This window comes from Leptopilina boulardi, unplaced genomic scaffold (genome assembly GCF_019393585.1).
Source record: "Leptopilina boulardi isolate dan_hultmark-lab unplaced genomic scaffold, ZJU_Lbou_2.1 LbouV2_123, whole genome shotgun sequence".
NCBI classification, from domain to species: domain Eukaryota; kingdom Metazoa; phylum Arthropoda; class Insecta; order Hymenoptera; family Figitidae; genus Leptopilina; species Leptopilina boulardi.
In genome coordinates this window covers 109,664-123,279 of record NW_026137667.1, presented here as the reverse complement: position 1 = coordinate 123,279, position 13,616 = coordinate 109,664, and the positions used below count along the sequence as shown (strand labels likewise).

At 26.3% G+C, this 13,616-nt stretch overlaps 1 protein-coding gene across 14 annotated transcripts in view; it reads right to left on the bottom strand.

Annotated features, from left to right (window-relative positions):
• The window catches only part of LOC127287581 (glutamate receptor ionotropic, NMDA 2B), a 104,679-nt gene that overhangs the window by 12,268 nt on the left and 78,795 nt on the right, over positions 1-13,616 (bottom strand). For all 14 annotated transcript variants that reach the window (XM_051314603.1, XM_051314596.1, XM_051314612.1 and 11 more), the window contains 4 exons: positions 13,089-13,227; positions 9,243-9,472; positions 704-851; positions 324-507 (listed from right to left, as the gene is read on the bottom strand). In XM_051314603.1, coding sequence (XP_051170560.1) covers positions 324-507; positions 704-851; positions 9,243-9,472; positions 13,089-13,227 — 701 coding nt within the window. The remainder of the gene's footprint in view (positions 1-323; positions 508-703; positions 852-9,242; positions 9,473-13,088; positions 13,228-13,616) is intronic.

The window sequence follows — 13,616 nt, the reverse complement described above, 5'->3', positions numbered from 1 at the left end:
AACCCAGTTTTTGTAAAAATTAATTAAAAAACAAAAAAAGAGTGAAAAAATTTTAATTTAAAAAGTCAATTTTAAAAAAATAATACTACATACAAATAAATATCAAAATAATTATTGAAGATGACAAAATAGGTGTAATAAAAAATGAAGAAGAAAACTTTCTGGGTAGTATTGGCCTTAGAGATCTGAAAAATAAACGATTATGGAGCAAAAATTCTGTAATTATAGTTTCCATTTTTGATTATGAAACGAATTTTGTAAAAACTATGTGTATATAATATACTTATTTGCATAATATTCTCTGTTTTTTTAAAATAATTTACCTAAAAATGCTGTGGGTGAAATGATGCCTGTCCTTTTCCCAACTACAATTGCTATACCCGTTTCCATAAAGGGCACTGTAAAATCGACTACTGCTTCTCTATCCGAATTTATCATCAGAGACGTCATCACCATATCCGTTTTTCGATTCACCAAGTCAGCTATGAGTCCATTCCATTTTCCATTCTACAAAATTGCTTCGTTTTATTCTCTCAAGTAAATTTATTTAATTTTGATAAATTTTACACACATTTTAATTATTTATTATGTTTTTTTTAATAATAATAATAACTTGAAAAATCTCAGAGAGATTTATTTCATACCTATATATCCTTGCGTTCATTTATGTATTGTAAAAATGTCTTCCCTCCTTCGGACTTACCTCTAAAGTGCCCCATTTACCGTCCTCGACTCTGACAAGTTCGTACGTAAAACCAATTTCCTCGGAAAATTTTTGAAGTAAATCAATACAAAATCCACTACAACACTGATAAAGGCTCTCATTTCGTTGAGCAGATTGCATGTCCATTCTGAAATATAAATCATTCATATGTTTAATTGCAACTCACGCAAAAAAACAGCTTTCATCAATCTCTTCCATTATTTATTAGATTGGTCGTATTCTATAAAATCAAGTTGAAAAAATCGGACAAGTGCGAGTTACACTCGTATTGAAACTGAGGGTTCCGTACTTCGATTTAAAGGAAAACTACACTTTTTAAAAAAATTTTATTTTTCGAAAAAGCTCAATAGAAAAAACTTCCTATCATGTTTCTTAAATTTTTCTTATAATCTACACGTAAAAATACATAACAATGTATATATAAATTTGAAGCCCTTTAGATAAAATTTTCTTCTTTTTTTATTGGAAAAATCCATAATTTTTTCCAAAAATATCAGTTTCCCTTAAAAACAATTTGATCATTAACTCCAATCGTTCTCGCGGTTCTCGCTATATTTTCCCTGAAATCCACACGCGAAAATACATATGTGTACCAAATTTCAACCCTCCAGATAAATTCGTGTGGCCGCTAGGGGAGTGGTACATGCTTTGCTTCTTTAGTCTCATTAATAGGGTTCCCTCTTCGGGTACAAAACTCTAAAAAAGATACATTTAATTCTATTTGTTTCTCAAAACCACAAAATTTTTTCAATACAATTTTTTTTATCATTCTTCTTACTTTTTGACAAACATTTTTTTATTCGCAAAAAAATAAAAAAAATATTGTTAATTAAGAAAACATTAATACTCTTTTCAAGTGCAATCATTACCTATATATTTTGTAACTCACTAATTTTCGAACAATTCTATTGTGTTAAGAGAGTGTCATCATGAGGAAGAAAATTTATTTTTCGGTATGTATAGTGGACACATAAACAAACAACAAAAGAATAGAACTTTTTTGCTGTAAATCCAGTCCACACAAAAGAAAATAAAAATAAAGAGAGTGAAATATAAAAGTAAATCCAGTAAACTTTTTTCCTTCCAGTTTAACACACTGAAGAGCTAAAAAAAGGAGAGAGAGAGAGGGGGAGCTTTGTTTTCCTCTGTATACATATAAATAATGTCAGTTGGAAAAAAATATTTCTCAGTGTCTTATTTATTAAGAAGGACAAAATATGTGTCCTTAGGGGAAACTGAGATGTGAGTTGAGAGGTGACTACGAGTATTACAAGAGCCTCATAATTTCCGACTGAGTAAACTTCCACCTTAGCAGTAGATGTTGTGAATGTTAAGAGGTCCTAAGTTTAATATCCGGTCCAGAAACTCAATCGACATCTTCTGTCACTTACAGAAAATATCAAAATTAAATTCCGAAATGTTTGCTTTTATCAAAGTTTATTCTTATTTCTGATGAATAATTTTTAAATTTTCTTTTTATTTTTAAATGTTAATTTGTACAAATAATTAATTTTGTTTTTATAAACGCTTCTTCTTAATGATGTAAAATTTAATAATAACTTAAAAATAATACTAGATATAATAAATGTTTAGATAATAAAACTTCTCAGTTAATTAAAATATTAAAAAATAGGAAGCAAATAACAAGAATAAAAAATTATACCACAAACGAGAGTATTTTATTCAAATTCCTTGACACTGCGGGATCAATGAATTTAATTAGAACAAACTTTTAATCGAAATTTAATTATGTTTGAATAATCTCTACTTGGAACACTTCAGAACGTTAATCCTCTTGAACGTTTTGCAATCCAGAGAAATTTGTTGGCAAACATTATTAATTATAAAAATGAAATTAAAATCTTTAAATTATGCCACGTTATCTCTATTTTTACTATGCTTCAGATTTTTTCCAATGCAAGTAAATTGTTATTTTGCAAAATGTTGTTTTTGCCTCATTGATTTCATTAACTAAATTTTTTATTATTGTTTTTTAAATATAAAATTAAACATAAAAAAAATATTTAGAGTTCTAGGAAATGATAAAAAATTTAATCGGGAAACATAATTTTAAGAGAAAGTAAATTCTATCTTTCCATTAATGGAACGTTTTATTCCATCAGTCAAGACTTCCGGGTTCCATTAATTTTGCACAATCATCGCTTTAACAGCAAAATAGAGAGGCGTGATAATTCCTTTTTCTTAAGTTCAATAACTTTAATTCTATTTTTACTTTTACAAAACATTTACGTCCATTAGTGAAGACGCATTCATTTTACTTAGTTTTTATTAAATATTATATACTGCTGCAACAAAAATTATAGGTATTGAAGAAAATTTTATCTGATAGAAAGTCTATTCTACTACTGAGACGACAGAAATTACAAAAATTGAGTTATGTCTTTTTGTCTAAAGTGCAAAATGGGACTAGATCATATTTGACATTGAAAATGTCTTCTCTGTTTTTCAAAGATTTTACTACTTCCTGTACTATTTTTTATTAAACTCAATATTCTCATCTTTTGAAAGAAAATTCTAAAAATGAGATTCAACTTTCAACCATTTTTGTCAGAATATAAAGCCATTTAAAATTTGAAGACAGAAATTTCAATTTTACGCTCTCCAACAATTTATTTTTCAATATTTTTTATACACCTACGATTTTTAGCTCGGCGAAGTAAAAAAAGTTGAAAATTTGTTTTAAATTAAATTTGTAAACAACAGACAATTGCGCAATACCTGTTTCTTTTTACACATAATAAAAACAAGCAGGTTTTTAAATTTCACAATTAAAAGAACGTGGAAAACATTGAGTCATTCACAACATAACAAAAAAATGTAAGACTTATTGACAAGCAAAGGTTTCAAGAAAATTGGAGTAAAGCTTAACGGTTGCTATAGAGAAAGAAACCTTATATACAAGAGTGTTCGATATTATCAAAGGGAAGTTTGGAACTTTTCAAATGTCGATGGAACTGCACTTGCTTCCTGAATTCGAATGGATTGGAGAACCGGAAAAAAGTGGAAGACTTTCAAGCACGCCTCTATTCGTCTCAAGTATAAAGTCATTCAAAAGGATTATCTTTTCGATCAAAGTTAACTAGAATTTGACAAGGCGTTAACTTATCATGGTTTCAGTCAATGCAGTCTGAATTGACATTTTTCGAGATAAAAAACCATTTCAGAAAATTGGCATTTAATATGCATATTGACCCCATTTAGAATCGTTAAATATTTATTGAATATTTTATGAGAAATTTTTTTTCAATTTCTAGAGAAAGTTTTATAAATTTTGGTCGATATATTCTTCAAACTAAAAAATAGTTTTCATTTCAGCCTATTTTTGGGGCTAAATTGTAAACTTAAGAAAAATATACAATGGGCTGAATTTAAGATGTAAATAGTTTAAAACTTTCTTATAATTTGTATTTTTTTTATATTTTTAACATTTTCAGTAGATATTTCGACTCCTTTAGATCCTTACCCCTGTATCCAAAATTTCGTTAACCTCATAGAAATTCTTAAGATTTTTGGACAATCGATATATGTATGTTTAGTTCGGGTAAATTTTATGCAATCCGCTTGTCGCTCCTCTTAAATCTAAGTATCGTTTTGTAATGAAACTCTCAATAAACTAATAAAACAAAATTTACCTTTAGTTTAATTAAACTTCAAGTTTATTGCCGTTATTTCGAAACTCCATTTTATTTTTTTTATTTTTATTGCTTTTATTCATGTTTCCAAGTAATCAAACTAATCGATATACATATGTTATTAAATACTCGAGAATTCCGTAAATGGAAACAAAATTTGTTTACTTTTTATTTAAAAATTTTATATTAATTTAAAACGTTTGGCAAACAATATCAACTTTTCTATAAAGAGAAGAGTTATGCATATTTAATGTTAAAACAAAGATTCTTTAAATATTTCAAGTCGTAAGAAGTTTGCGAGTTCCGTATACTACTTCTCAATTTTTGGTTGCAAGCAGCTGTTGAGTAATTTATGAATTTTCCTCCAAAACGTCTCACCAATTGTAATTGAAGTTTTGATCAAAATTAGAAAGTTTTTTGTTTTTCTCTTCTTTTTATACAAAAATGTCTTTGATCATTAAAATAAAAAAATTCCTATATATAATAAATCATTAAAAATATAAATAAAATTATTTATAAACAATAAACTCTATGTAATTTTAGAAACTTCTTTTTAATTTTAGTAATAATTTTTTTTTATTTAATAAAAATAATTTTTTTTTAAGTTGTTTATTTATAAACTTAATTTATTTATTTATGTTTATAGTATTATAATAATTGTTTATAAATGAGATTTCATTTGAAGGAAAAAGATGATGATTGAATATAGAGAAAAATAAAATTTAACGCCAAATTTTAAACGGAAGCTTCTCATTTCGTTGTTAAAATAGTGAACAATAAAGGATTTCCGTTTGCATAAAGCGCCAAATGTTCTTCGTCTCTCTTTATATTATTATCTCGGTCGCGTTATCATAATTGAAAAACAGACATCCGTGTCATATAGTTAAGTAGAGAAATTAAATTCCCATCACTTTTCTTCTCGACTAGGGAATTTTTATAATTATAATGAAAGATAGTCAAAATTCAACTAAGACTACTATTATTTTACTCCTTTAAAAAAATCTTTTTCGTATTATTTGCGTCATTCACTTTCTTAAATTGTTTCACGTGTTTTTTTTCCTTTACTAATTTTCTTTCCATTCATTTTTATTACAATTAATATTGTAATGCATTAAATAATAATGTTTGACATATAATAATATAATATTAACAATAATACAATCAATAATTCATTGTTTATATATGATGTAAAAAATCGAACACTTTTCTGTTTCATATAGAAACAATATACCTACATGTTAAGCAGAATAAAAACTTTTCATTTTTTAACACAACTGGTTTTTATAATATTTTTTGTATAAACAATTTTTAACGACACATTAGCAAACACGTCAGAAGAGGAATAAAATATTTAACTGTAACTGCGAGAAGAAAATCAAGTGTTACATTAAAAAGAGAAAATTTTAAAAATTCTTAAATAAAGTGATTTTTTTAATTAAAAGTTGAATTGTTTTAATTAATTTTAATCTTTGCATCCCCTTTTAATATGCTTTAACAAATTATCTCCACATTGCGTTCACCTAGAATAAAGATTCTTGCCCAAAGAACAAGAGAAAAAAAATAACTCGTATATATGTAGTTTAATTAAAAAAAAAAAAAAAAAATGTTGACGAATTTTGACAAAACTAGAAATTTCTATAGAGGAAATTAATTAAATTCGGATCCACTTTATGAGTAAAAGAAATGACGATCTCGGTTTCTATCTCACTGTAAAATCAAACAGACTATTCTATTGGCTTTGTCATACATCCGTGAAGATGAAATCCGATTTTTATCTTTAAAATGTGCTGCCTGGATATTTTTACGTTATCTTAAATCGTGGAATAAAATAAAAAACTCCTTTGTAATGGAAAACTTGAAAATTATATTATTATTCAAATGATGTGTGTGAATTGAAAAGATAATTTGTACAGCAAGCTGACGGTAAATTTACATCGCGAATATAAATTATTATTGATCAGGTGGAAAGCTATCATGCTTCATCAAGTCTTAGTATTTCGAACACCTGCTTAACTTTCTATTAATTTTGGATCGTTGACTAACTTGAATATCTAATGCGCACTGGAGGTCTTCTCGATACCAAAAATGCGGTAATTCATAGAAGCTTAAAGGTAAATTTACCTCTGATCTATATTGAGATCAAAGTTCATTTCGTACAATCTACTTCAATTGATTATTTCGTGATAATTGCTATTTTATATAATAAAAAATTGTTTAATATTTATTCAATATTTGCTTTTTAATAAATCGTTTTTTAATATATCATTTTTTTTATAATTTATTTATAATAACTTTTTGCATAAGTTTGTTGATATTGAAAAGTCAAACTAATTTTGTAGCAAAAGGAAATTCCCGACGTAACGGAAACCGCAATAAACTACTCTTACCACTGTAATGAACATAATCGCTCCTTCTGACTTTACAATAGATTTTCTGAACGGATCTAACATTTCCGAAGTCAATAACCTTAGAATTTGTATAATACCCCGAGCGAAATTGCGGGAATGGAACATTAATATTGTTATCCTCACAATTTGATGCGGAGTATTAGTTGACATTTTTTCCTGGATTGTATTGTATATTTATAAAGGTTCATCATTATAAGGAAGGTACATTTCCTCTAGTAGAAAAAATTCATGGCTCAGCTCTGTTATAGATTACTCACTAAAACACTGATGTTTTCCACTGCAGGCAAATGCGAGTGTTTCTAATAAAAGTTATTCTAAAGCCAAGAATTTAAGAATTTCAACAGAAGGAAATTGTAAAGGCTTCGTTTAGGGTATATACAATGAAATCAATATTATTATTATTAATTAAACCGTTTACATGTAAATAAATAAATCATTTAATTGGTTTTGTAAATAAAATCGTTTTTTTAAGTTATTTATTTCACTAAAATTCGATTTCACGTTTTCCTTTTTAGTGAACCTTTAATGAGTAAATAAGTAAATTTAATTTAGCATAAACTGCAAAATGAGAAATGTCAGAGTGTACTTCAGTAACACAAGTTTCTTGATTCGTTTTATGAAAAATTCGAAGAACGAACTAATATTTTAAATGAGTTCCATTCAGGAATTAAACGAATACGAAAGAGTTTCATTTGCAATGATGAAAGGCTTTCGAATTTTTATATTTTTACTGCAACGACTCAAGAAAATTTTCCCTTTGTGTTTAATAGCAAATTCAAAAGTTCGCGGTGGGTAAAAAATACCAAGACTTATTCATTTTTCGAAAAAGAAAAAAACATTTGTTCTTCACGTCTCAAAATAATGAGATTCTAACAATTAAATATTAAATTTTTTTCTTAATAATAAAAAAATTTTGAAATAACGATTTGACAAATAAAAAAAAATAATAATAATAAAAGAGGTAAAAAACACAGAAAAAACTTGGACTCATTTTTGTTGCAACTCATTTTCTTTTGGGTATCGAAATGAGTATGGGACAAACTTCATGTTATTCAAAATGATATTGGCTGGAATTTCAGATTTCTAAGTTGGCATCATAAGCAGAGTAATTTTGTATTTCAATTATTGTTTCTAATATTTCAACAACACCAGAAAGATTATTTTGACCAGTACGAATATTTAGAAGTTTTTAAATAAAAATTATTTATTATTATTTACGTAGATAATAATTAATTTCTTAAGTTTTTAAATTTACCGCTATTATTTAAGTTGGCAGTACCGTTCCTGTTGTCAAAACACATGTTTTCATTTTTCTAACCTAAAAACATATTTCCTTTATTATTTTATTACGCGATTACAAGCAATTTTTAATCAAATATATTAAGTCTAGCGTGTTATTTACTTCTTTGTAATTATTATATTTCATGTTTTTGTGCAAAATTATTCGTTATTTCACAATATTTTTCTATTTTTCTTTTTCTCAAAATGAAACTTGCCTGTTTCATTTTGATACTTTTACCTTAGAACTCGAAATGAGACAACCAGTTTCATTTTTGTTGCGAATCAAATTGAGTATAGAATCTATACTCAATTTGAATTCAGGTTTTTTCTGTGAAAGTACAAGAAAGAAAGTTTTAAAATGTTAATAATTAAAAGGAAATGAAAAAAGTGAATATATATTATTTTTCTCTTAAAATAAAAAAAAATGAATTACGAATGTAATCATTTCAGAAACTTTCAACAACATTCGCGAAATATTTACAAGAAGTTTATGCCCATTCTCAAAGAAAATCAGAAAGATATTCATTATTTAGTTTTGCACAATTTTTTTCAAGTTCCCAAGCAGCACGGAATATGCCCAATATGATCTTCTTATTGTTCACATTCATTGCTATATTCATTTAATTTAACTCGATCGATTGTGTCCATTTGCTTTAAAATGATTTCTTTTTTACGACGAACAAATTAATAAGGAAAATAATAATAAATAAACAAATATGTGAGAATATCTTCTTTTTCTCTAGTTTTCTTTTTACCTTTTATTTTGATATTTTTTCACGTATAAATCTGTAAATAAATTTCGTTGCGAATTAATCGTAAAGCTGCTAGTGCCAGTTTCGTTCAAATGGGCAATAGTTATATCGTTGTTTTCGTACGAAAATCTCATTGTTTTATTCCGTCCGAGAAAAATCGACCATTTCACTGCTCAGCCTTAAATATCCCCAAGGAGATAAAAAAAGTTTATATCCCACAAAATATATTTACCAAATATTTTCCCAAAATGAAATAAATGAATCGTATTGAATTGAAAAATTAATCAAAAATAAATTCAAGAAAAATAAAAAATACTTAATAAATTTAGTAAAATGAATTAAAAAAATTTCAGTATTTCACGAGCAAATTACAGTAAGATAATCAAGATTGAAAATAAAAATATGAAAAAAGAAAAGAACTTACTCAGCCATATCAGCTTCTTTAGCAACACGGCAATGAACTCCTCGATCCATCAAACACTTGCCAGTCACTGGATCTGGAGGTGCCAAATTTATGTAAGGAGGTTCTTCCAAAAATGTGATTTTTAAATAAAATTTTTCGGGAACACCCTGAGGGGGTGTATGCGTATTTCCCGGCCACACAATATCCTTTATATATAAACCCTCTTTTTCCCATGATTTCCATGCTCCGATCTGAAATATAACAAAATTTATAATAAAAATAAAATTCACATAAAATGTCGTCTCGAATACAAACAAAAATAAGATATGAAGCAAAATAAAATATCACAGAAAAAACCTAGTCTCACTTTTGTTGCATCTCAAAATGAGCCAATGCTAAACGACATAGACACATATATAATAAGAACCATTAATTGTATATTTTGTTAGTCTCCTTAGTGGTCTGAATTAACAAAAAACTAAAAAAAGATGATAATAAATAATGAAGTGAATTTTTAATCTTCTACCCAGTCAAGTGATAAAAGTAAAACAAGTATTTATGAAATTTATTTAGTGTTGTAGAATAGATAACATTATTTATTTATATTACGTAACGAAAGTTTAAGTTTAATAATACTAAATCAAATTAAAATTCTATACACTGTAAAAAAAGGAGTTGAATTTCAACTCCCTAGGGGTGCTATAAAAGTCCCAACCTTTTGGAGTTGAAGCGAAGGGAGTTAATGCTTTACGTGTTAATTTTATGCCTAGGGAGTTGGTTTTAAGGAGTTAATTTAATTATTAACTCCCTTTTTGAGTTGATTTTTAACTCGACAAATTTAACTCCCAGTAACGTTAACTCCCTAATTTTTTCACAGTGTAAATTGTTGAAAAAAAATTATTAAATAAATGAAAAGTGAAGACAGGAAGGGAAATCGATTTAATGTAAAGTTAACTGTACCTAAAATTTACAACCAGAATGGCAGTTGCATTTATTTGCAATTTATTTCAACAGTTTTTGTCCTATGTTTAATTGTTGATAATAAATAAATGCTATAGTGAATACGTCTACAACACCAATAAAAACTTTGAGAGTGTGAAATTGTCGATACACGTTTATTATTATCAGTTCAAAAGAAATGCGAAAGAATAATAAACTTTACTAATTCATTAGAAAGCTTCTCTTTTTAAAAAGCCAATAAAATATATTTTACCCAAATTTTGACATTTTTTAATAATATTACTTTTTTGTCAAGTCCAGTGAAAAGAGGTCCAGAAAGAAAAATAACCAAAAATATTCGTCAAGGTGAATATAAATTTTATTCATATACATGCATAATAAAAACACATATTTATTATTATGCGAACATAAAAAATTTACATTTTTTACGAGTTTACATATAAATAACAATTTTTTATGTTTTATTCCCAGTAGATTAACTTAAAACATATTAATCTTTAAAGATTATACATATATACATTTTAATATTTCTTCTTTTATGAAGGCCATCGTAAAGAATTGCAAATGTTCAAGTTTCATACTTTTATCACATTGTCGTAGGTGTATGTTTAAAACAAAAGTTATCAATTTTCTATTCAGTCAACGAAAATAGATGTGTGTTGGGAATAATATATTAAAATAAAAAAAAGTTGATCATTTACAAAAAAAACTTTTTTTTACTATAGTCAACTATTGCAATGTTTATAAGCCAATATTCCGCCTGACATTCAGACATCTTTCTTGGATGCACTTTTATATCAAGAGATCGTACTTTGTGATGAGTCGATGAATATCATTCATCTATATCTATATTTCTCTCTCTTTTTGATGTGTAAAGGACAAGATAAATTAAATTATTCACGTCAAGTGCAAAATTTCAGGAGAGAATTTTAATTTGTGTTTGGTAATTACATTTTCATTTCCTGGTGAATTTTATATTAACACATCAAGAAGGTAAAAATTACTTGCAAATATTTAATAACTTAATTCTCATTAGAAAAACAATTTCATTAAACAATTTTCGTAAATTGAAGGTATAATTTTTTATATCTATATATATTATAAATTAATGTAAATTTAAATTCAAATAAAAATTGAAATAAAATAACAAATTATATATTAAAAACTCTGAATTATTGTAATACTTGCTTATTTAAACCCTATTTGCTGGAAAGTGTATTGTACTTTAGTATAATCAACACATTAATTGTATAATAAGCTTTAAAGTAAACATAACATGAAATTGTAAACATGTTATGATAAACAATGCAATGTAATAATTAATATGAATATATGTAGAGTTATGTTTAATTAATAAAAATTGCATTTACAATCAATATCGATATAGAAAAAAGTTCCTTAATCCATTTTATATGCTTTCACCTAAATTAAAATTTTAGTTATATATATATATTTTTTTTTTGTCGTATGTGGTATTAATAATTTAATCCTTTGTGACAGTCGCTTATCATTTCCAATTGTTTAGATAACTTGCGGAAACCTATTATAAAGTTTTGAGTTTGGGCACTTAGCCAAAATGTCTTGTTGGCAGTCCATTGATCTTAAGAACGAAAATCTCATTCCAGCATCCAAATTGCGCGAAAAATAAGTATTCTTTTATATTAAAAAATTGTGAGTATTATATATTTTCGTTGTCATCATAAATTAGAATCAAATTATAAAACTCGAAACCAATCTGAATTTGCAGGAATTTTTTAACACGCTGTCACTTTAAGTGTGCGATACCCTTAAGGGTCACACACATCCTTAAAGTGCCCCTTAGGATTTTTTTCAGAAATATCGGTTTTATTCTTTTCTGTAAATTACAGCAAACATTTTCAAACTCGATTTCAAAAAATTTCTATTAATTCAATGCCAAAAAATGTTGGTTGCTGCCTGACTAAAACTCCTTTTTACTACCAATAATATGATTACAGAAATATATATATATTGACCGACTGAAAGCTTTTAAAAATAATGTTCTTCAATCTAGAAGGGATTCAACAGATAAATTTCACAGTAACTTTATGGTTCATAACCAAAGAGTTCTTATCAGTTTAAAAAAGAAAAATATATGTATTTAAACTGAGACAGAAATACACATTTTTCATCTCCTAATTTACTTTTTATATCAGTTTACTCTATATATTGTGCAAAACTTTTCTTATAAAACTATAACTTTTAATATACTTGTATCCGATTTGATGAGAATAAAAGAATAAAGAGAGAATTTAAATTCTATACAAATTTGGAAAAATGGAAAAACTAAAGAAGATATAAACAAGTAAGTGAATAAATGTTAAGAAAGTATAATTATTAAAATAAATAAATTTTAGCTAATTTAGTAATATCATTATTTTAAATTACAAAATATAATTTAAACGGAATTTCGCACGACTTATGGAAATTGACTAAAAATAAGAAGTATAAAACACAATGTGACAAAACTAAGTAAGAATCGCTATTGTAATGTGTTATTATTGTAGGAATGTTCGTATTTAGCGCATAAGAACCGCAGGGCATTCTCGATAATTGGCTAATTACTAGTATCGGTTTGCAAATTAATACCTCCGCCTTGTTCTAAAACAGATGTTTTTATGTATAAAAATCGGATTTTTTACTTAATTTCAGTGATAAGTGTAAAAAAATAATAAATTTTTTCATAACTGATTAGGAAATGCTGCTCTCTAAATTTGAATTAGCGAAATTTCACTGATTCCAATTAATGAATATGCATATTTATTTATTATTTATTAATTTTAGAAAATTAACTTTAGCTTTGATGTTGTGGGTTTCGTAGTTTTTTCTTGAAAATACACTTAATTTAAATTATATGTAATTTAATACCTTAAAAGAAAAAATACCAACCTCCTCCCAAACAAGTTGCTTGCTCACTCCAGGACGAAGATTCATTATTTTTAATTCTGCAGCTTTTAGAACACCATCTTGCGTGAACTCGATGTTTGGTTTGCCAGGATCTCCCTCCACTGAGACGTTTTTCAAATATCTGTAGAAAATCCACAGACCTTGTCATTAATCGTCAACAATTTAATTTAAAAATAAAAAAGTTTCTTTTTTGAAAAAAAGTATATTTTTGACACATAATTATTTTATTCATTTATTTGGGTAAACGATCACAGGCTATAAAATTTTTGAAAAATATACATATATGTATTTTTCAAAAAAATAAAATCAATGATGTTTCAAAAACAAGTGAATAAAACATTTACCAAACTTTTAACGAATAGAGGGCTGATAATAATCTTGAAAAAAAAATCTCGAGTGTAAAACAGAAAATTTTATGGAATGCTCAATCTTAATGTTTTTTCTTGGGTTGATTTGAAATTCAAATAGAAAATTTATGGATGAGATTTATTGAAGATTTGTGGCATAAAA